The 24,115-nt window shown below is 56.3% G+C and overlaps 1 protein-coding gene across 1 annotated transcript in view; it reads right to left on the bottom strand.

Annotated features, from left to right (window-relative positions):
* Positions 1-24,115, bottom strand: part of RAB11FIP4 (RAB11 family interacting protein 4) — a 115,498-nt gene that overhangs the window by 10,097 nt on the left and 81,286 nt on the right. The window contains 9 exon segments of the mRNA XM_035724644.1: positions 505-645; positions 1,757-1,860; positions 2,072-2,171; positions 3,490-3,525; positions 3,881-4,015; positions 4,532-4,726; positions 6,315-6,405; positions 6,408-6,485; positions 6,488-6,527. Of these exon segments, the coding sequence (XP_035580537.1) occupies positions 505-645; positions 1,757-1,860; positions 2,072-2,171; positions 3,490-3,525; positions 3,881-4,015; positions 4,532-4,726; positions 6,315-6,405; positions 6,408-6,485; positions 6,488-6,527 (920 nt within the window).

Below are 24,115 nucleotides of genomic sequence, written 5' to 3'. Positions count from 1 at the left end.
TCCTCTCTCTGCCTGCCTCAGCTTCCAACAGCTATCCCTGAGGTTCAGAAGCCCGAAGGAAACCGGGCCCTGCTCTTCATTTACCTTGGCCCCTGGGGTCCAGGGTCAGTGCACCCAAGCGTTCAGGGTCAGGGTAAATCTGACAGCAGGGGGAGCTCCGAGCCCGGACATCAGACCCAGCCCAGGACTAGGGGCAAGACCACTGTTTTTCCACCTGTTCTCTTGTTGACAGATGTGTGTTGTTTCCAGTTGTATCTAGTATGAACAATGCTACTACGAAGGTTCTGTTATGTACTTCCTGGCAAACACGTCCAGGTGCTCAGGTATCAAGAGGAGAACTGTTAGAACCGGGGGCTTTCCTTCAGGCTCTGTGTTCCAATCTATACAATGGGGATAGTGCCTGTCCCACAGGCCTGGATGAGGAGTGCAGGGTGCGTCTGAGGGCACAGGGCTCTGTGGAGAGGCCCCGTCCCGCGCGCTGGGCCAACCCCGGCCAGGGCCCACCTGGTGTTGAGCAGCTCGATCTCTGTGCTCTTCTCTCTCTCTAGCTTGCTGTAGGCCTCACGGTGCCGCCGCGCCTCCTCCTCCAGGGCCTGCTCGGCCATGGTCTCCTGATCTTTCACCATCTCCTCCAGCTCGTGCACCCTGAGGAGAGGGGCGCACACTCCGGTCCAGGGTCGGCTCTCGTGGCCACTGTCTTCCCACCTCAACCTTGGCTGCGACTCCGGGAGCCCCCGGCCCCAAGACCCCAGCTCAGTAACAGCCCTGCTGTGGGAAGTGGCGGCCTGTTTGCCAGGCCTGGGGGTCCGCAGCTTCGCTGACATGCCTTCGGGACACCACGGCACGTAAGGGGAGGTGGACCGGCCAAGCTCACCACCCAGGGGGGCACCTGGCAGTTGGTCCAGAGGGGAGCAAGGCCACACCAAGAAGGCGGCACCCCCAGGCCAGGCATGGGGAAGGACAGCAGGCCTCGCCCTGGCTGCACGGAGCAGCCCTCGGGCCTCCTCTTTTCTTTCTGCTCTCTTCCTTCCTGGCCACTGTCCTCTGACCAGCAATTCAGTGACTGGCCACCTTGATTCCAAAAAGGGATAAGTCCTTTGATAGTGGCCCTGAGCGTGCCTGACCCAGGAAGGGGCGGGGTCCCACCAGGAGCCTCACTGGCAGAGCAGCCTAGCGCACATTTCACCGGCAATAGTCCCTCCGGGAGGCTGACCTTCTGGGGTGTCCAAGAGAACCCATTTTTGGGCCCTGCAAGGTTGAGGACCAGACCCCGGCTGGGGATCAGCTTGCCAAGTTTCATGCCATCCTGTGAGGACCACTACACTGTGCAAGCGCTACCTCGCTGCAATCGTGGTCGGGAGGAGGGGCGGCGATGCCTGGACCCTTCCACTAGCAGCAGGTGCGAGCCCCCGACTCACACCAGTCTCTCCCTCTGCAGAGCCTGTCCCCGGATGGCGGGGGGAGGGGTCAGAGAAATAGGAAAGCGGATCCCAACTCCTGCCTTAGACCCACCCTGGGGCTGCAGACCTGGGGGTCAAAGTCAGGCTCCAACCCGTTTTCAAGTCCCCAGAGACCAGTTCTGGGTGTCCCGCAGGGGCAGGCCCACGTAGTAAGGGGCTAATGCATCACAGCCTCTAGAGGGGAGGGACAAGACATGCGGGTGACCTCCCCCAGCTTTTCTCAGGGGCCTCACAACAGAGACCGCTAGCCGTTCCCAAGTCACAGATGGGGCCCACCCAAGCTCCCTGGCCCCGACCTGTGCACCAGCTGCGTGTTCTCCTGCTTCAGCTTGCTTTTCAGGTCCCCATTGGTCAGGCTGTCATTCTCCAGTTCAGTCACCTTTTTTTCCAGGAAGCTCACCTGCAGGAGGGGGGCAGAGGTGGGGGTGGAGGAAACCTCTGAGTTCACAGGATGGAGAAGCAGAAACCGTGGGACGGACGGCCAGGTCCCCCAAGTGACTGTGCACAAAGGGTGGTGAGGGTGGGGGCGTTATGTGCCCACGCTAGCAGGGCCGCCTACCCCCACCTCCTGCAGCAAGGACAGGGTCTCCATCCGCCCCCTCAGGACCCACCTTCTCTGTGATGTCGTTGTCACAGGAGTCAATGCTGTCCCGGAACAGATCCTCGGTGCTGCCGTCACTGCTACTGAAGTTGCTGCTATGCATGAGCTGCCTGCGGGGGGGGGGGGGGGGGGGGGGGGGGGGGGGTGGTGGGGGGGGAGGGGTGGGGGTGAGAGGGGTGAGCAGGGGGGGCGTGAGCGGTGGGGGGTGTGAGCGGGGGGCGGGAGCTACAGAAGCCGCCCTCTGGGGCCTGGAGTCCAGAGCAGGCTATGGGCCGAGAGGGGGCACCCACTATGTTGGGGAGCGAGGCCAGGAACCCATCTGAGGAGGCGGTCCTCATCCAGTCAGCAGAGAAGAGTTGCCTGACCTCTGAACTAAGAGATCATCCAGCTCAGAGGCTGGTGGGCGTGACACCCCTCCAGAGCCCCTGGTGGATATGGCCAGTCCCTCACGGCTCTGCCCTGCTGCCTCACCTCCCTTTTCAGGCCGGCCTTCTAGCCAGCAACTAGCCAGTGACCAGAGTGGGCACGTGAGCCCCTGACCACCTCCCTCCAGCTGCATAACCGCCCCGCGAGGGTAGACAGGCTCCACAGGGCTGGCAGACGGTCCTCCTGAGGCCTCCCTGCAAGACTCAATCCCCTCCAGCAAACGGGCTCCTGCTGCACCTCTGGGGACCCTGGGAGAGGGCAGAGGGAAGGAGACCCACCCAGACTGGGCAGGGCAGTAGGCGGGCGGGGTGGGGGGGGTCTGCAAACAGGAAACACTTGCTGGGAAACTCTTGCTGGAGGCAAAACCCAGCTACTGCTCTCCAGAGGCCCCCACTTCCCACTCCCTGCCAGGCAGCAGCCAGGGTCTCCGCCAACGAGCTCTCCTGTCCCAGCCCTGCTCCCGAGCCAGAGCCTGGGTGCTTGCTGGCTGCTCCCGGAACCCCGGGCGTGGACCCGGTCCAGTCGGCCGGAGAACCTGGATCCTGAGATCCAGAGCAGGATCCTGGAAGTCCCGGGAAGTGAGCTGCGCAGGATATAAGCTGGAGTCAAGTGACCAGCTCCAACGGGGCACCCTGCTGCCCAATCTCTGTGAGTGGGAAACTCAGGAGGTGCTGGTCCAGCTGCTGGCCCCAGAGTGCAGGGAGGGCCACCAAGGGCCATGAGATGGGCTGGGTCCCTCGGGGCATCACCGCTGTGCCCGCCTGAAGCTGACACAGCGAGGGGATGGGGTGAGGCCAGCTGCACCACCGCCAGAAGGGGCAAGGGGTGGGGGTGGGAGGCGTGTGACCCTTCTTTTTCAGAGGCAGACCTCTTCTGGCCGCTTGGCCTGCACTTCTGGGGTGCTTCATTCCCCTCTGTGCATTCAGGGGGCCACTACCCTGGCAGTAGGAGCATAATTAAGGGAGACAGCATTCAACCCCTCCTCCCAAGGGGGGGCCTTACCGTCCGAAGGCTGTGCTAGAGATCTTCCGGTTGGGGCTACAGAGAGAGAGAGATTAGAGATTGAGAGATTGAGAGAGAGACAGAGGACAGTCCATTGAACAGAGGGGGCTCCAGTCCCACTTCTAACTCTGCAAGACTCCAAAGTGCAGTATGGGGCTCTGTCCCACCTGCTGCAGGGAATTCACTAATCAGCTTGGTCCCGAGTAGAAGCACCCTGATTTTCCTGTCGCAGAAAAATGCAAGCTCCCCAGGATCAATCCTACTCTGACAGTGCTCTCACACTTGCCAAGACAGAGTGGGGCCACCTCGCCTGAGGCTTCCCCCGCTGGGTCCCCCCCCCCACCCCACCTAGCCCAGACTCCTATCCCTCTGCTGGGTCCCGGGGCCCCACCTGTTGGCCTTCAAGTTTTTCAGTCGGGCTTCCAAGTCATTCAGCAGGTTGATTTTCTTGCAACACTGAGAGCAGTAAACATCCAGCAATTCACTGTTGTAGGTGTGCCGCATTTTCCTAGGAGTCTGCCCCGCACTGATTCAGGAGAGAGAAAGCAATCACCTCCTGCTCTCCGATCTGCTGCCTCACCTCATCCTGCTGAGCTTACTTTACTGGATTCCGCAATACTGGGGACCCTTGTGTTGTGTGCGTTTAGGGGCAGAGGAAGTAGAAATACAGCAACAGATCTCCCCTCCCTCAATGCTCTCAGAGAAGCCAATGAACGGTACCCATTTCACAGATACAGCAACTGAGAGCTAAGCAATGACTAGGTGTGGTCACCTAGAAGGACTCTTTCAACACAGGGTTCTACTAGGAAGCAAGACAACAAAGACCCCCGAGTCTGCAGGCTCCCAGGTGGGTTCATCCTGAGACAGAAGGAGGGAGGAGGAATTCTAGACCCCCACCAGAGTGCAGAGGCAGCACCCCCAAACCCCGGGAGCAGAACCCATGTAGGTTAGGACTCTGCCCTCTGAACCCCCTGGGACGAGGTTGGGTTGGTCCCGCCACTTCTCCTTATACCCCAAATGCCATTCCAGACCCCGGGGCCACCTGGAAGACACTGAAGATCCCAGGTCCGAGTAGACGTTGGTCCTGGTCTCGTCGTCGGGGCAGGGGCTGCTGGGGGCACAGTCCACATCGTCCCCCTCCCCATAGTCTTCAAACTGCTCCTCGTTGCTGATGAGCGAGGTGGTGGAGTGTGTGGAGAGGTCTGACGTGGTCATGGACGGAGTGTGGCCCGAGGACCTGGGCGTCAGAGAAGGTTGGCTGTTAACACAGCCCCACCTGCAGCCCGTGCTGGGGAAACAGACCAGGCTTCCTGGAGGTCAGTCTGCGCCCCAGAGAGCAGAAGCCTGATCAAGTTTGTGCCTTCTGACCTGGTAAGTACACTTCGGCGACCTCATCCTAAGGGAACACATCTCACCACAGAAATAGTTTCTGCACAAGAGGTGTCCAAGCCACTGCTTCTCTAGAGCACCAAAACACTGCTTACCACCTAACGGCTTCCCTACATTAAGTCACAATAAATTATAATACTTACATAGCGTATAAAATCATACATTCTACATTGCTAATATTAGCACATTAAATGATTAAGTTACAGCTGCAAAACTATAATATGGATTAAGAAATTAAATTATCAAATTATGGATTATCTAATTGTTGAAAGGTTTGTAAACGACACTAGCAATAATATGGAAAGATCAGTAGGCATTAAAAGTTACATGTAAAAACTTAAGCCAGAGATAGTAAAAGGTGTCCGCAGAACAAGGAAAAGCAGGCTGAAACTATTTCCATGGTCACAGGGCTGGGGTCTGGGTGGTGGGACGAGGAGTAGCTTGGTTAGTCCCCTCTTCTCCCTTTCCTACCTCTTTCAAGTTCTGTTTAATTGGCTTGGACTCTAATAAGAAATGAAGTTTTAAAATAAATAACCGTGAGCTACCAGTGAGGCGCTCCTCCCGGTTTACAGAGGGACTTCTGGTCCAAAGAAGCCTCATTGCAAGGCTAAGGTCAGAGACCCTAGGCCTTTCTGGGGACCCACCGTATGGCCCGTGAGGGGCGTCAGGGGCTGGCCGAGCCCTGCCTGCAACCCGAGAAGGAAGCACAACTTGTCAACTGCCAAACAGATCTTCCCTTGAGTTGTGAGCTCATGTCTGCTATCTTCTCTCATGAGGGACAGTTCTCTGACCTCCTGGCCTCCCCGCACCACACTGGGCAACCCGACTCGTGATGAGAGGCAGGGAACCGGTTGAGGCAGTAATTCTCCAACCGTGCCCTTGAGCCATCCTGGTCTGAGAACCTCCACCCTGTTGTTTTTTTGAAACTCACTTCTCTGCCCTCAAGTTCCTTAGCGCCTTGGGTGGAATTCATCATACTCCTCAGCACTTTCTCCTAGACATTTCACTAGCCGCCCCCCCTCCCCCCGCTGGCTGCCTCCAGGTGATTGGTCCCAAAAAACAAGGTGAATGACCAAGTGGCAAATGGTTAGCCAATAGGTCACTAGGTCTGTGGTCCCTGACCAGTTGTCCTTGGTGGCTGGTCATAGTACCACGGATGGACTGTTCTCAGGACGCAAAATGGACGAACAACTCCAAAGACCCCACCGCCCCCGCCGAGAACAGCCTGGCTCTCAGAGCCACTTGAGTCTGAGAAGCCCCGCACTGAGAAAATGTATATGAAATTGCCTTCTTCTTCTTCTTTTTTGAAGGTCAAAAGTGATGAAGAATTGACAATTTCATATGGCTCAACCGATACCGGCCCCCCTCCCTCCCAAATCTCTGGTTGGCTGGGACCACCACTTTCTGATATGGGAGCTCCAGCAGCTTTAACTCACTTGTCCTCCGGCAGGAAGGGCCCCAAGCCCCCGTCCTCTCCTCGGTAACTGACCCCTCAGGCTCTGGTGCTCTCCATGGGGCTGTCCATGTCTGACTCTGGGGGCCCTCTGGTGGGGCCAGTGTCATAGCCTCCTCCTCGTCCTCGGGAAAGAAGCCGGGGTCCCTGGGAGGAGCTCGCCATCAGCAAAGGTCGGGCCTGGCACCTCGCTGCCCTGAGAAAGACAGAGAGGGACAGAATGAGTGAGCTGGCTCCCCGGGCTCAGCACGCCTCATCCGACTACAAGGATGCCAGCAGGGCCAGGAAGAGCAGACGGTGGGGGACAGGGAGGCCCAGACCCCAGGACCTTGAGAACAGGAATACCTGGCAGGTTATTTGTCTTGGACCTCTCCCAGTGGCTGCTTCATGAGAGTCCAGTGAGGGGTCAGAACCCCCGGGCACGGCCATCCATGGAGAAGGGGCCGGCTACATTGCTCAGGGCACTTGGATAGCTCGGCAGGGTCCCCATCACAGTCTGCATAAGCAGCCAAATGGCTTTGTGACGGAGTTAAGGGCACAGCTGTAATGAATGGCCCCCAAGAATGGCGACCCCAACCTAGCAGAATTGGACGCAGCACGGAATCTGCCCCCCCCGTGATTCCGGGCATGTCAACTGACCTCTGTGAACCACAGTTCTCTCTGCGGTAAATCGAGAATGACAATGGGATCTTATAGGATCACTGTGTCACTCGGAAGGACCTCAATGAATAAATACTGGCCACAAGACGTGGCTCCAGCCTGGGAGGGGCAGTCTGCCATGGCCCACCCCAGCCATGCTGGGGAGCAAGAACACTGGGTCCTTCGATTCTGAGCTTGGGGTTGGTCCCCAGTGCCCAGCACACAGCCCAGCACAAGGTCAATGCGAGACAAATACTTGCTGGAACCTTTTGCTAAAATCATCTTGCATGTCAAGAGCTCTGGCTTTATTCGGAGTGTACCTAGTCTGAGAGGCAGCTCTCTACAAACCATTTCTTGGGGCTGCCACCTCCAAGGACGCCCTGCTTCCACCTGCTCCCCTCTGAGACTACTCCCAAGATTCTTGGGTGTGCTTCCTGGTGAGAGTGGGCAGAGCCCTCCATGAGAGGCGCTCTGTGCAGCCCCAGGACTGCAAGAGGTGTAATAGAACAAAGGCTGGGCAGGGTCTCCAGGCACCTCGGACAAGAACAGGATCACGCACAGGCAAGGAAGGTGGTCAAAAACAGACTTGACTGGGCCCAACGAGAAGGGCGCAGTCACCCGCTGATGGTGGCGGCCAGGCAGCCCTCCTGGCAGTCTCTCCCCACCAAGATTTCCTGGCCTAAGTATAGATGGCAATAATGAGCTTGGCTCCTGCCTGTGCCCTGACTCGGGTTGAGCATCGCATGGACTAATAAAGTCGGCATCAGGCAGCCAGGCCCCCTGACTGGGGAGGCCGAGGGCTGTTTAATTAAAACCACCCCTAGTGTTCACACAAGCCCTTTCCACCTTGATGTCACTCGTCCAATCCCACACGGCTCCCAGCCTCATCGGATCTTGGACCCTAAGCAAGGTCCCCTCATCGGTAAGCCCGAAGCTGTGTCCCAGGAGAAACCAACATTTACCGAGCAGTCACCAAGGTCCGGAGACAGAGCAAGAGAGTTAACACAGAATCTTTGGTGGGCCTATGACAACTCTTCAGAACGGGACTTCTTAGCCCCAGTTCAGGAACGAGAGTATTCACAAGCTCACAGAGTAGCCTGCCAGAGCTCCAGAAGTCTTCCAGCCAGCAGGCAGACGGCCACCTACCTCTGGCCACCACCGGCTTGGTTCCATTTATCAGGGCTGCGACCCACATTTCATGCGTTTTTCCGTCTCATGGTGACAAGGAGAAGAGCGTCCACCCGAGGAGCACATTAGTGAGTGTGGAGCCCGGGCACTCCAGCCCATGCTGCCTGTCGCCCGCCCCGGCAGGAAGCTCCCTGCGCCAGTGCGTGGCCCCGAAAGAGAAGCCAGGCAGGGGGGAGACGGCCCACCGAGGGGAGTGGGGCTCCTGGAGGGGCGGCGCCTGCGAGCTTTCTGCCTTCTCAACCACAAGGGCGGGGGGTGGGGTGGGGAGGTTAGCGCTTGCAAGGAAGGCCTGCCTTGGGGCTTCCAGGAGTCCTTGGCCACTTCCCGTCTTCAGAGCCCCGTGAGTTGGGTCTCCTTTCTCCCCTTGTGGGGGGGGGGTAGGGGTGACTTGCCTGGGGCCCCATGGGAGTTGGTGGCAGGGGAGGACTGGACTGTGAGCCACCAGTGCCTACACTCTCCTCAAAGCACGATCAGCAGGGGTCCCGGGGAGGCCGCTGCCCGCCACACTCCCAGGGGGCAGGCAGGGCACCAAGTAGAGACCAGCAGCTATGCTCCTCAGGTGTCCGGCCTGGCCTGCGGGTGGCTAATCCATGTTTGTCTCCGTGGACAGGGAGATGTAGAGGCCCCGTTTTTGCTGGGCACTCTGCGCAGAGACCCCCAGCTCACCGTACGCGGGTGGGGACCACAGTCCCCTCTCACCAGATGGCCCAGAGCAACACACCCACTCCCAACATCTGGGCCAAGAGAAAAGCATGGCCTGTCTTGGCCATAGCTGGGGTGGTAGGAGGGTCAGATGCCCCCACGGGGGTCACTCTCTCCCAACAAGACCACCACTTCCTCAGGCATAATTTTATCCCCTGACTGAGCGGAATCCACATCTGCCTGGCCCTTCACAGTTGACAGAGCACGCGGTGTGCACACATAGCCCCATCCGGCTCTGAAGGCAGCCCCAGGAGAGCCCGAGGAGGAGTACAGGGCAGGGATAAAGGATTCAGGCTCTTCGTCTGACACATGGGGAAGATGAGGCTCAGAGTGGGCGGGGTCTGCCCTGGAACTTCCCTGCTACAGAAGCCAGGCTCTTGACATGCCAAGTCAGGGCCCCTCAGAGCCCCCTCGCCACACACATACATGCACACACGCACACGGTCAACACACCAGCTTTTCCTCTTAAAATCAGCTGCCTCCCCACATTAACACCTTTTCATTCGACCCACTGTTGTTTGCTCAAGGCAAGCTGAAATTTTTAGGACTTCAAAACCATTTCTAGCAGTTTTCCTCTAAATTCAAATAACACAAAGACAGCTATAAGAAAAGTAACCAGATACCCTGGTTGGTCCAGATGGAGAGTAGTGGTTTGGCATTTGTCCCGGACAAAAGTGGCTCTGTCACCCCTGCTCCTCCCTCGGGAATGTCCTGACCCTGCTCCCATTCCTCTGGGCCCTCTGGGAAAGGGCTTGGTGTAGCCCCGGGCCTGGGAGGCGTGCTGCTGGAAGGGGGCACAGCCTGCTCGGATCCCAAACACCTCAGGAAGGGAGGCAAAGCACGGGCAGTTGCTGGAGGGTGCTAGAAGGCCACTACTCATTGGCTTGGAGACTAGGAAGTATGCCTTCCTCAAGAGGCTAGGCCTGGGGAATTATCGGAAACCAAGGGTTTCTAGAGAGACCGGCGGCCTGAAGCTGGGAGAAGAGGCCCTATCCAGCTGCTCTGGTGGGGCAGGTCTGCATCCCCAGTGTCCCCCTCCACATCCCCACCCTGTCTCCAGCTGGGACTGGATGCAGCTGGCCCTGGCGAGAAGTGGGTACCCAGAGGCGCACAGGCTGCCCGTGGAAGCCCCTCTCCAGTGAGAGCAGCATTTGCCGGCCAGTGGGCCCCAAAGTCACCCCTTCCCCTGTAGGAAGGTGGCACAGGCTGAATTCAACAGCTGGTAAAAAAAAATTCCCACGGTGGGACAGGGCATCCCAGCCTCAGGGGGGCCAACAACGCCCTGCTGTCCACCCTCCCCGGCGGGGGGATGCAGCAGAGCCCAGACACCAGGACTTCATCGGGCTCTCCCCACCCCCCCCAGCCCTAGTGGGACACCACCTCCAAGTCACACACACCATTACTCCATTTTCATGGCAGCTAGGGCACAGACTCCAAGGGCCCCACTCCTACGTTCCCCGCGAGAAGGCAGGCCCTCCGGGGGATCACCATGGGGACGTCTGCGTCCGAACCCCCAGCATCAGCACCGCAGGAGGCACATGGCAGGTGAGCGGCAAGTGCCTGTGGCAGCAAACCGCACCGGAGAATGGGGGGCTGGGAAGAGCCCAACTGTGGCAACCCCGAGGCCCAGGTGCCCAGCTGGCGTGCTCACTGGCCACCATGCAACCCCGGAGGAGCTGTTCAGTCTCTGAACCTCATCTACAAACAGAGCTGGAAACACCCAGCTGGCAAGGCTGCTGTAGAGAACCTACGTAGAACAGTGCCTCATACCTCACGGATGTTGGGAACATGGCAGAGAGGAGAGGGGGGCAGAGCAGTGTTGGGAGCAAGCTCTGGAGGTGGACCCGCTGGGTTCAAACCCCAGCTCCACCCCTCAGCTCTGCAACCTTAGGTTTACTGAACTTCTCCGTGCCTCAGTTTCCCCATCCGCAGAAGGGAGTTAACGGTTGTCAGGAAATGAGTTAGTACACGTGCTAAGCACACACAGAAAAGGATCAATAAATCTGAGCTATTATGGTCTTCGGTGTGTTGAGAGAAGACAACCAGGGGTGTCTCCAGGCCTAATGGCCTCTATCCGACTCCGTCTCCGCCACGCCCGCCCCCCCGGGACCCTATCCCGTTGACCCACAGTGACACACCAGGTGGAGTTCGGCTGGGTTCAAGCTTCTGGAGGCCTGAAGTCTGCAAGTTACAGAGGTGCAGGTGCCTCCTTTCTCCCCACCAGGGCCATCTTCTACATACGCTCTTGGAAGGTCTCTCTGCACGTTAATTACACACTTTAGTAAGTGTTAGGATGAGACACTGCCTGGGCAAGGGGGTCCAGGAGGCTCGGAGGCTCTGGCTCACCCACCCCCAGCCCTGGCAGCGGCTTCGCTTCCCAGGCAGTAACTCAGAGCCAAAGAACAGCTCGGTGGGGACAGGGCTGGGTAAAAATAGCCCAACTGGGCACATCCCAGCTCCCCTTTGCAGCCAGGCACCAGCGGGCACACGTGGAAGGTAGTGGGTGGGGAGCAGGGAGGTGGTGGACACCAACCAAGCCTGGTGCAGGGGAGAAGCCAGGATTGCTGTCTGGGTGATGCTGAGCAGGTGTCAGGGGGAAGGGGGGCTGGGGATGAAATCCCTTGTCACAATCCCAGCCAGCCCCCTGCCCAGGAAGTGTGACAGGCGTGCTCGCAGTCTCCCTGGGTCTTCCCCATGGGTAGCAGAAGACTAAGGAGCTAGCTTGCGGATGCCAACGCCCCCAGGTCCAGATAGCAGGGATTGGCTCACCTGGGCCAGGATCCCCTTCCCACCACTGCGGCTCAGCCACCCAGCCAGGCACGGCAGCAGCAGAGATTAGTAAGCAATCCGGGCTGTGCCCGCCGCCTGTTTGTGGCTGCCAACCCCTGCCCCGAAGCCAGGCCTTGCTCTGCAGGTGGGAGGTCGGTGCTCATCAGTGGCTGATAAGGTTCTGGCTCAAGAAAGGGTGGCTCAGATGCAGTCAAGGGGCGAGGGTGGGAATAAAGGGGGAGGTAAGTTTCCGAAGCCCTGACTTCGGAACAGAAGTAACCTTGCCTCAGATACAAGGCCCCGGCTCTTCCCCAACAAGGTCAAGGGCAAACTGAGGAGCACCAGGTCACCAAGCCATTAGAGTTCATTTTTCGCCTGTCTTGGCCAGCCTTGGGGACTGACTGCATACGGTCAGATGAAAGCCCAAGCGTCCCACAGGTGGGGGAGGCCAACGTCAAGAAGACGGGACAGACTGCCACGTTCCCGTCCCCAGGGGCCAGATCAGAGAGTGGCCAGGAACCACCCCTGTGTCGTGCACTTCCTTCCCTGGCCCCTGGGAGTTCTAAGTCACCCAGTTTTACAGATGGGAGAACTGAGGCTCTCAGGCAGACGGGGTTCAGTCCCGGATCTGGCCCCCACCGGCTGTGGAAGCTCAAGCTGGTACTGAAAAGAGAAAGGGAAAGTAAGGCTCGAGTTTCTCAAGAGCTCCCAGGCCATTTGCACAGAGCAAAGGCACTCGGATAAGGAGGCCCTGCACACGCCCCCACAGTGGAAGGGGTGTGGAAGCCCACAGGGCCTTCTTTTCCATGCTCTTAAGCACAACTCTTGCATAGGCTTTTCCCCAGTCTCACACTTCCGCTCCCTCAACAGACGCAGCTGCTCAGGTAGTGTCACAGGCGTGCAGGAGAAAGACAGGGCATGATGTAGCTCCGAGAAAAACTCAGAAATGAGGGTATCCAACAGCCCCCCTGGCAGCTAACCTAAGACCAGGAGTAAGCAAATTACACAGTGGCAGAGCAGGGGGACTGAGTCGTTAGGGATCTAATATTTCCCCAGGAAGGGGCTGACAGGGAGAGTCTACAGCAGGCCCTGGCAGCGTCCACCCGGGCACTGGCCAGAGGGGTCTGGCCTGGTCTGGTCTGCCTGCCCCGCATGGCCGGCCTGCCCCAAAGGCTGTGGGGTCCGACGAAGCTGGCACCAGGGCTAGAGATCATCCAATGGCCACTCGGACCTTCTAACCAGCTCCCCTGTGTCCAGGTTCACCCACCACACTTCTGATCACAGCAAGCTTCCAGGAGCCTGTGGTCGACGGGGAGAGGTGGGCTGCCCAAGCTCACTGCCAGAGTACACTTCTCACCGTCAGTCAGTCAGCTGGTGCTCTGGCTCTGCGTGTCCCTCTAGAGACAATCTGTGGGCATGGGTGGCACCCAAGTCCCAAAGGGGTGAGGGAAGGGCCAACAAGATCTGGTTCTCAAGCCTGTTAGGCTGTGGGCCAGACCCTGGACCCCACTGGGAACACCCGTCGCAGTGGGGTCACGCACTCCACTGGGAGACCCTCCAAGCCCCCTTTCCCCACCATGCCGCTTCCACTCCAAGAACATGTCAAAGCATTTCAAAAGTCAGTTAAAAATTAAAAATGTATTACTAAAAACGGAGGGGAAAAAAAGGAATAAAAAATGAAGTCATCCAAAAGGATACAGAAAAAAAGGAGGAAAAGAAGACCAAAGATCGTAACTCAACCACAGTAACAATGCAGTACATGAAAATGGAATAAACCATACTGTTAATAAACAAACACTGTCAGGGCGCCTGGGTGGCTCAGTTGGTTAAGCGACTGCCTTCAGCTCAGGTCATGATCCTGGAGTCCCGGGATCGAGTCCCACATCGGGCTCCCTGCTCAGCGGGGAGTCTGCTTCTCCCTCTGACCCTCTTCCCTCTCGTGCTCTCTATCTCTCATTCTCTCTCTCTCAAATAAATAAATAAAATCTTTAAAAAAAATAAACACTGTCTGACTAGATAAAAACAACAACTATGTGCCATTTACAAGTGACACAGTATAAACATCAGGACACAGGCCAAAAATAAAAGGATGACGGGGCACCCTCCTGGCTCAGTGGGTAGAGCATGTGACTCTTGATCTCAAGGTCAGGAGTTCAAGCCCCAAGTTGGGCCCAGAGCTTACTTTCAAATAAACAAATGAATAAAGGTGGAGATTTTAGTTCATCTCTCTTGGTAACTGATGGGGCAAACAAAAGAATTAGAAGGGAGATGGAAGGCGCGAACCACGCAAATGAGAGCTGATGCAAATCGCATGCTGTCCCCAACTGTAGAGTGAAACTGTTGGATCGAAGTTTGACGAGGAACTGGATGCTGGCACAGTACCAAAGAACCACCCGACACCCTCCAAACACCCTCTACCCCCCAATATCTTGACTGTGGAGAAAATAAGCTATTGTCACTTTAATACAGTGATTAAACCTAGCATCACTAATTGGGAACAGACACCGGCCTCCTGACTGGGCACAAGATGAAGGACACAGCCTCCCCTACTCAATTCTAATGAAGCCTTAAGATCTAACTCCTACTAGGGGTGCTCGGGTGGCTCAGTCGGTTAAGCGTCTGCCTTCGGCTCAGGGTTCTGGGGTGGAACCCCACATCCTCGGGCCCCCTTAGTGGGGAGCCTGCTTGTGCCTCTACCCCTCCCCTCCGCTCGTGCTCGCTCTCTGGCTCTCTTGCTCTCAAATAAATCCATAAAATCTTTAAAAGGTGCGTTTCTAACAAGTTCTTAGGTGATGCTGATGGTCCCAGGACCACACTATGAGAACTGCTGTTTTAGATTAAATCAAGAGGCACAAAAGCTAAACGTTAATCTTGATTAGATCCCAGCTCAAACAAATAAGCCAACCACCACCGAGCTAGCAAGACCTATTGGGGTCAAAATGGAAGCTGGAGTATGGACTAGATATTGGGTGGTATTAGGGGATGATGTTTGCTAATTATGCTTGCTAATAGTTTTTTTTTAAATATTTTATTTATTTGAGAGAGAGAATGAGAGAGAGAGAGCATGAGAGGGGGGGAGGGTCAGAGGGAGAGGCAGACTGCCCGCTGAGCAGGGAGCCCGATGCGGGACTCTATCCCAGGACTCCAGGATCATGACCTGAGCCGAAGGCAGTTGCTTAACCAACTGAGCCACCCAGGCACCCTGTGTGCTTGCTAATAGTTATGAAGAAGACATACCCTTAGTTTTGATACCATCTTGCCTAACTTCCTTTCAAACGGTTTAGGGAAAGTTACACAGAGAGATAAAGCCAATATGGTCACAGCACTGGAGGGCAACCGGGGTGCGCAAATCCTTGCTGGGGCAGTCTTCCCTCTTCCCCCATCCCCCCAACCAGCTCCATGATGGTCTGTCCTGGTTGCAGGGGCTGGTTTGGGCTCCATGTGAAACACTGTGGGGGTCCTCTTGTGTGGCTGATGGAGTCCCGACCACTGGAGGGGCTGGAAGGTGGGCTCTGGAACCATGGGGGCTGGGATGGGGTGCTTCAGGCAAAACCCTGGGGAGCGACGCAGGCTTGGTGGACCCACCCTCAGTGGCTTCCCACAGTCGGTTCTTACAGCTCTTATTTTTTTCAGTATGTTAAAAGACACATACGTAAAACATGAAAGACAGTCACCCCAAACTTGCTGAACTGGTTAAGGAAAAGTGTATAATCTCTGACAAATTTAGCTCTATTTAAAAGGAATATGCAGAAGTGAAGCCATCCTTAAAGAATGCTACACCCCAGAGACAAGAGTCAGCAGAAACAGGGAGCCTAGTGGGCCAGCACAACCCCAAGGGTCAAAACCCCATGAGCTGAATGGGGAGCAGTCTAGGTTCTGAATGGTCAGATCAGGCAGCAATGGTGGCTCAGCCTCTAGAAGGTGAATCATGAGTCAGAACACTGGAACCTCTTCTGAAGGTAGCCCTTGGCCAAGAGACACCCCAAAGGGCCCATAACCAAGAGTGGGCCTCTGCCTGCAGGCAGAACTGCCTCCCATCCCCTCCACTCAGGGCTCTCCCTGGATGCCGGGCTCCGCTCACACTTTTCTTCCTCCTCCCCTTGGAGGATGGCTCCAGAGAACTTTCTGTTATGGGCTGAACTGTGTCCCATCACCCCCAAGTTCATGTTGAAGTCCCAATCCCAGTACCTTCGAGTGTGACGGTTTTTGGAGATAGGGTCTTTAAAGAAGCAATTACATTAAAACGAGGGCATCATGGTAGGCCCTAATTCAATCACCTGGCACCCTTATGAGGAGAAGGAGATTAGGGGACACACACACACACACACACACACACACACACACACAACACACACACACACCACACCACACCACACCACACACACACACCACACACCACCACACACACACACCCACACACACCCACACCCACACCCCCGATGTGAAGACACAGGGAGAAGCCAGCCATCTGCAAGCCAAGGAGAGAGGCCTCAGAAGAAACCAACCCTGCTGACACCTCGATCTTCAAGGTTAGCCTCCAGAATTGTGAAAAAATTCATCTCAGCTGTTCAAGGCAGCCGGTCTGTGGTACTTACCCTTTCCTTCCCCCACTCGGAAGCCTGTATGGAGACCCTCGGCCCCACCTGGACTTGGCCCCCACCTCCCCACCCTGATAATAAAGGCGAATTCCTTCTCGGTCAATTCAATTCAACCTCCAAAGAGAACTACTGGATCTCTAGAATCTCGTCAAGAGATTGGGGGTTGGTTTGTTTTTGTCTCTCCTCAAAAGAAATGTTGCCTTCTCTGTCATGATCATTTTGAGATACTGAGATTTCTAAAGAGACTATATTTTGCTGAAGCTGAAGCTTGGTGGATCTGTAATTATCACGATGATGTTTCAAAAACACTATATATATAAATCTAAGTAAACTATTTTTATTTCTCGTGTTACCTCAACAGTATAGGTATATTTTAATTTTAAAGGAAAAGTATACATGGAGTTCAGCCAGAGACATTTAAAACTGCAAAGGCAATTTCTGTTTGCCCAGAACTATATTTAGTGTAGTTATAATACAAATGTCAAAGTTATTTTACCTAAAAAGTGAATGGTTTACAAGAGGAGAGATCAGCAGTTAGGCCTGGAACCACAGGCCCATGCCCATCCACAGCCCTGGAGCCATATTCTGACTCAGGGCAGGCCACCTCTGTGGCCAGGAGCACCCAGTAATTGAACGATATATTACCAGTTTCTCCATGCCAGGCGGTATTTCTGGTTACTTGGAATCCAGAGCAGATTTCTTCCCTGCGCTGTGGTCAGTTTGGGAAGGAGGGCCCTCACCACTCCTGGGGCACGCGGGCACCTTGCTTTGCTGGAACACCAGCCTTCCTCAGACATGGCCAGGACTGGAGTCCGCCTCCCCCTTCAAGGCTGGCTGTCCAGGGTCAGGCAGATGCTGCCGCTGAATCTGGCTAAGCAACCCATCTCCAAGGAAAAACCACAGGGGAGGTGGCCCCAGGGTGAACTTCTGCTCCCGTGGGGAACAAGCCCTTGACGGGGTGTGGCCGTCCTAACAAAGCCCTGGGTCCCAGATCAGAGTGCCTCAGTGAACCTACCTCCTGAGCAAAAAGGATCCAAAGAGGCCATCTAGCCTAACTCCAGCCCCCAAACAGAGCCAACAGTCTTGATTTTCAAGTGATGAATTGTGGACCTGAGAGGCAAACTGTTGGGGATTAGGAAAACAGAACTCAAATTGCTTCCACATCTGGAAACCAAGCCCAGCAGCCAGCCCCAAGAATTCCAGGCATGTCAGCTGATGGAGAAGATGCAGGTCAAGGGAGGTGTTTCCTGTGAGCCGAGGCCCACCCCCTCCCCCGGCCCCCACGCACCTACCCGAATCCACAAGACCCGGTCTACATCAGAGGCCGACTAGGGGAAGGGGGACACATGGGAGGACCCACCAAGTGGCCAGTGTCCGTTCTGTGCTCTACCGAGGTGGCCTCATTTTCTTGCCCCAAAATCCCTGCACGTAAGTACCAGCTCATCCTTATAGGTAAGGACCCGATGTCCATGGAGTTGAATCTACCTTCCCCTGAAGTTATGCTGTGATTTTTCTCTACGGCCCTGCTGTCACACAACAAGGTTGAGCCACGTAAACCCGAACCAGGAACCCCCGGACATCAATCACCCTGTCCAAATTCTCCAAAAAGGATTTCCCAAGTACACGCTGGGACGCGGCAGTTCCCACCCGGCCATGGGATCTGTTGCTCCGAAAACCAAAGCCAGGTGTCGGGGCTACTCAAATGTCAAAAGGCGAATTAACAGGCTGCAGGTTTGAAAGGGGTACACATCAAGGGCTCTCCGGGCTCTTTGAAACAGGCAGCTATTTTGGGCTACAAATTATAGCTTTTAAAGATGTGGCTGTTTGAAGTGAGGGCTTAATTACTCACACAGTCAAGAGTTTGTGGGCCTCGCTTTGGGGGCTCCATGTTTCACCCTCATGCTAAGGAGGGCGTAGAGAGGAGCTTGGGGCGGGCGGCTGGGGCCCAGGCCAGCTCCGCCAGGTGGGCCGAGCAGTATTCCTTCACCAGGCACCCTCAAACGAGGCCACGATCTGCTTCAAGGAGAGCACACCTGAACAGAGCTAACCGACCATCTGGAGCTGGGGCAGGTACCTCCCTCACCCCCTCTCTGCATGGAACCCTTCAGGTTGGGAAGGCCAAGCAGAGTGCGCCAGTGTTCACCCACAGCCGATGGCCAGAGCTTCCAGGGCGGACAGACTGGGATCAGGCAGGCCACGGCCCACAGCCCCCCTGCCTCTACTTTTATAACCTCCAGGCATTTCCCATCATCCCAGAGCCCCCGCAGTGTGCCAGCTGGCTCTGGTCAGGTGCTCCCTTCTGTCTTCCTGCCTCTGCCAGGTCCAGCTCCTGGGGCTGGGTGTCCCCGGGGCTGCTGTCTCACACCCGGGCTCACTAGAGCATCGCTGGCCAGAGTGCAGCTTGGGGGCCAGGGGCCAGGGAGGCGGGGCCAGCTCGGGTCCCTTCCCAGACTGTCCTGAGGCAGAACAGGTGAGAGCTCTGAGTCTGACCACGAGCCATGGCTTGGGGCTCAGAGGGCAGGAGGTGCCCAGGGTGGGTACAAGGCTATGAACTGTCCATTAAGGTCCCCATCAAAGAGCCCAGGCGCTAGCTTTCCAGTGGCCGCAAAACCAGGCCGTCTCAGCCCAGCACACATAGCGCCGTCCAGCTGGTCAGCTGGTCTCAGCCTCAGGACATGATCCCTCCCCTTGTACCCCAAGCTCTTGTCTGACATGATCACCACCCCCATGCTTTGGCTCCTTATGCCTGAAACACAATTTCTCGCCATGCCACAAAGGCCCGTCCCTAAACAAGCCCCAGGCAGAAAGTCACTGTATGGGGTGGGGGGGGGGCAATCCTTCCCCTCCATGCACACCTTCCCCAGCCCAGAACCGAGCAACTAGAGCCCTGCAGCCATCTCTAGGCACAAGCCCCATAAGCCCCTTCTCTGCTCCCATGACTCCCTCCCTGGGACGCCGGGTGAGGTGGTCTTATCCTCCCCAGCCCTTATATACCACTTTAAGGAGAGACGGATTACCCAGAGGGGAAATTTTCCCATCCCAGCCTTGGCACAACTGACCCACTGGTTGCCCCTGTCCCCAGTAAGGAGCTGTGTGGTGGCCTTGCTTCCTGGGGGGTTCCAAAGGGGCCACCACACCAGCTGATACAGGCGCTCTGTAAGCAAAGTCGCGCCCCCCCAGCCCGGTTTCTCTCGGGGCTAGTGAATTCATCATAGCCCTTGCCACAAAGGACAGAGGTCCACCCTGTGCCAGAGCCCAAACAGCACCTCATCAAGGAGGGGGCTGGGAACCTGGCCACCATACACAAAACTGACGGAGCTGGGCTACCGGCTTTCATCAGGATCTCAAGAGGGGGAGAGACAGAGGGACTTTCTGACAAGAATGGGGTTTGAAACCACCTCCTGCTCTGAGAGCCGCCCTTCAGCCAGCATCTCTCACTGAGGCCCTGCTTGGGATGGCCCACTATCAGCTGGATACCCCCACATGGCTGTCACCCAGTGTCTCACACTCAGCCCACTGCTCTCTGAACGAGCAGCCCACCTCGTCAACCCCATTCCCCAAAGGTGCAGAGGTCCAGACCGCTCACTCCATTCCCTCCCCGAGGCTAGCCACGCTGCCCGATGCATCCTGCTCACGCGGGTCCCTGTGCCTTCACCCCTGCAGTTCCCCGCCCCGAGCGCCTCCGTCTCCCGGAGCCCTAAAGAAACATAAAGTGGTCTTAACCATTTGAGGAGGACCAGGAAAGAATACATCTATTAAGCACCTAGCACGTACCAGGTACTTTTGTGCATCAACCACCATTCAGATGGGAAAACTCAGGCTCAGAGAGGTCAAGTAACCTGCCAAAGGTCACAGAGCCAGCAGGGCTGGGATGTGAACGGGTCTGATTTTAATGCAGCAAAAAGGGTACGGAAAAGACGGACTACTCTCAGTGATGGCAGTGTCCAACACGCAGCACTGGAACGGCCTCTCAGGTCGGGCCGTGGAGGCCACGGGCACAGGAGGGAGCAAGGCGGGTGGCACCAGAATGTGGGCTTGAGCTGGAGGCTGCAAGGACCACAGCACACTAGACCACGGATGACTGCCAGAGGAGGCTCCTGGGGCCTGTGCCACCCTGGCCACCAGGCAGGACTCCCTCCCCTTCCCCTCCACGGGGAGCTTCAAAGAGGCTGCATGCGGGGAGATTTGACAGAAAGGGAGAGGAGAGAGATTGGAAGGAGAACTGCTAAAAGGAAACACATGTGAAAATGAAAACTCAGGCAAAGTGGGAGGAGGAGGGAAAGGAAGGAAGGAAAAGATGATGTTCAAGGATTAGAAACTGAGTCAAGGAGCCCCGATAAATAATAGCCCTCTCCCTCTGCTACCTTGGGAAGGCCAGTAACCCACTCTCTGCCCTCACTTCCCCTCCTTGTCCAGTTGGAACAGGGCAGTTGAGACCTTAGTTGAGACCCAGCAAGAGAGAGACAGGGAAGACGCCTTATGCACAATCATGACAACTGTGGAGCCAGGATCAGCATCTGACACAGAAAGAACGTGAGGCTCAGAGAGGTTGCTCTACTCGCCCAAGGTCACACAGCTCGTGTGCAGCAAAGCGGGAATCAGAGCCCAGGTCGGCCTGGGGGCCAACCTTGTTCCGTTGAACCACATCATAGTGAGTGTCCCCTCACATAACCCTCCCACCACTGCAAGGTGGCTCTGCTCCCTTCCTTGAAAAAAACTGGGCAGGTTACGTAAGTTCTCTAGAGGTTACCTAGTTTCTGTGTTTCACTAAGTCCAAGATGCCTTTGATTTTAAGATGCACTGTTATTCCAAGTACCCTGAGAAAGAAACAGCCCTGCCGATTAAATGAAAGCACACCAGCGAATGTACGACTCATACCAACTTGAGATGTTAAAACATGGGGGCAGAAAAAGAGCGTCTTAGGATCTGTAAAACACGGCAGGAGTATAGTGGGGAATGGGGACTCAGGCACAGTTCCTTGGACTGGGCGTGGGACTTGAGGGGTAGAGGAGAACTCCTCGCAAGCACCTGCACACACACATGCACGCCTAGCTGTTGCAAGATCCTTCTTTGCTAATAACCGACGCAACCTTGTAGATAATCACACAAAAATGTGCTGGCCAGACCTGCCTGTCAACAAGAACCCTCATTTCACCAGGAGGGTTTCCATTCAAGGTTACTTAATATTAGCAGCATAGCCCGGCCTGACCACCACCCACCCCGGCCCGCTTCGCCTCCGTGGAGCTGTAGACCTCAGAGCGGCCAAGCTAGATGAACAGGTAGGCTTGCTACTTGGAACACGGCCAAGGGCAGTCACGCAACATGGCCCTGTGGCTGACAGTCCACATCGTTCTGTCTGGCCCCCTCCCGATCTCTAGGCACCCTGTGGGCTGCCAAAGTCGTGATGCTTTAATAAGACCCTGGGGGCTGGCACTGGCAGATGGGCACACTGTTCCAGGCTGGCTTTCCGGCTGGCCCGGGCGGACAGACGGACTGCCCTAGCTGCTGGCGAGAGGAGGGTGGGCAGAGGGGTGGCCCCTTCCCCTTGGCGGGGTGGGAAGGAAGGATCAGGTGCGGGGCCCCACACCAAGCCCCGGGGAGCTGCCTGTCACCTCGGGACAGGCTTTGCATCTCATTCCCAGATTGCCACACTGGGCGCCAGTCACTTCGCTCCAGCCCCAGAGTCTGCAACGGCAGAGGCCGAGTTGGTTTATTTAAAAAACACAGAGGCTGAGGAAGTGGAGTTTCTCCTCCATCACTTTCCTGCCTCTGCCCGGACATCCTTCCCGTGAGAAATTCGGTTAGGCGCTAAGGTTATCAGTTGCAAGAATCAAACCACTAGAAGCTTGCAGGAACTGAAAATAACAGCTGCCTCATATGCCAGGCAGGGTCTGAAGTGCTTTTCATACATTTACATGGTGATCCACAGAACCACCTTCCGAGGGAGGGGCTAGCATCATCCTCCTTTTCCCTAGGAGAACTGGCACAGAAAGGGTCAACAGTCTAAGATTGCACAAGTAGCCACTGGCCCAGGCAGGACTTGAACACAGGCCGCCTGACTCCGGAGCCCAGCCTGCTGGGCACCACGCTATCCTGCCTCTCTAACCACCCACCAGGCACCAACCGAGCCTGGGTCAGAACCCACTCTGGGCTTGTTGGGTGGCAGGGGCTCATTTTACCTTTGCCATCAGCCCACAGAGGCTCAGAAAGGTGAGGGTGCCTTGCCTGACGTCCCAGAACGAGCAAGCTGCAGAGCCAGGAACTAGACACATGTACTTTCTGGCTCCAAAACATTTTATTCTACTTGAAGAAAATAGGCATTGGGTGGCTGAGCACGGAAAGGAGGCACCCAGGTTTTGAGGTGGATTATTTCTCCCAGGAAAACCAGTGGGTAGGAAGGAGACACCTGCTCCTAGTGTCTCTCCTATCTGAAGAGGGAGACTGAAGTCCGGTGCAAAGAGCAGACCCTGCCTATCCCCCCTCCGGCTCTTACCCCAAGTCCGCTGCAGACCACACCGGCTACCACAAGCACAGGTTCCCTTTTCACGCTGTGAGGCTTGCAGAGCACAGAGGACGGTGGGGGTGACAGCAGATGACTCAAGATGGCGCGAGCTCCCACCCACTCTCCCCCAGTCGGGTTCTGTTCGGGCCTTCCTCTTTCTGGTCCCTTAAAAGAGAAAGGCTCCCAGAAGCAGGGCCACGGCTATTAATAATAACTGCCACAGAGCTTTGTTTTCATTTGAATCATGTTTACATCGCTGGGAAAGAACCCACTTGTCTGGGAAGAGGAAACAGGTTGAATCAATTATGAATATGGCCAAAAGTCGGAAAACTTCCCATTTCTTGAAGGAAGTTGAGAAGCGGGGTTGGAAACGGTGTTACTTGTACCAGCCTGCCAGATGGGGCTGGGGCCAGAGGTCACGCAGACCCCTTATCTGTGGGTCTCTGGACCTCCACGCAAACCTCCAAGGATGCACAGATTTCTCGTTGTCCCCTTTCTCCCTGTACACACACACACACACACACACTCCCTCGCTCTCTCTCTCTGGGCGCCTAGGCTGGACAGAGATTAGACCCGAAGCTGCTGCCCAGGTAGGCGAGTAGGCTTCTCAGGAGACCAGGGCCCAGAAGTGTGCTGCCCGTGGAAGGAAAAGGAAGGCTTGAGCACCTTGGGGCTCGGGGAGGCCAGGAGCCCAAGGAGAGGATGGGGGGACTGGCCTTGCTGCACCCCTGCTAGCACAGACCCGTGGGAACACGGAGGTGGCCCCAGCGGACACACGGTTGTGTGCGCATCACCCAGGCAGGTTCTGCTGGTACCATCTGTGTGGTGGAAATAACCAGCAAGAACGGCTTCCACACTCACGGGGACAGGCTTCTCCGACCTGACCCCGGCCAAGGACAGGAAAGTCCACAGCAGCAACAGCCAGATGCAGACCCTTCTCCTCAAGAAATGCCTCCCTGTGGGGCGCCGCGGGGGGCGCTCAGTGGGTTGAGCGTCTGCCTTCAGCTCAGGTCGTGATCCCGGAGCCCCGGGATTAAGCCCCGCGTCGGGCTCCCTGCTCTGCAGGAGCCTGCTTCTCCCTCTGCCTCTGCTGCCCCCCACCCCCCTCTTGTGCTCTCCCTCTGTGTGTCAAATAAATAAATAAATAAATAAATAAAATCTTAGAAAAGAAAAGAAATGCCTCAGTGCCCAAACCCCTCAACAGCAAGGGTTTGCAGAGGACAGCAAGAAAATGCGTTTTGTGCCTGTGGAATTCTAGTCTCGACTGTGTGCTGGTCACCTCCTCCCGTTCTCCTAGGGTCTGGGCGCTCACTTGGCAGCACGAGAGGTCCCTGATCTCTCTGAGCCTGTGCCCCTTGCCCCAACCTGGCTCCCTCTCCAGTCGCA

This window comes from Zalophus californianus, chromosome 16 (assembly GCF_009762305.2).
Source record: "Zalophus californianus isolate mZalCal1 chromosome 16, mZalCal1.pri.v2, whole genome shotgun sequence".
Taxonomy (NCBI): Eukaryota; Metazoa; Chordata; class Mammalia; order Carnivora; family Otariidae; genus Zalophus; species Zalophus californianus.
This window is presented reverse-complemented; position numbering and strand designations above follow the sequence as displayed.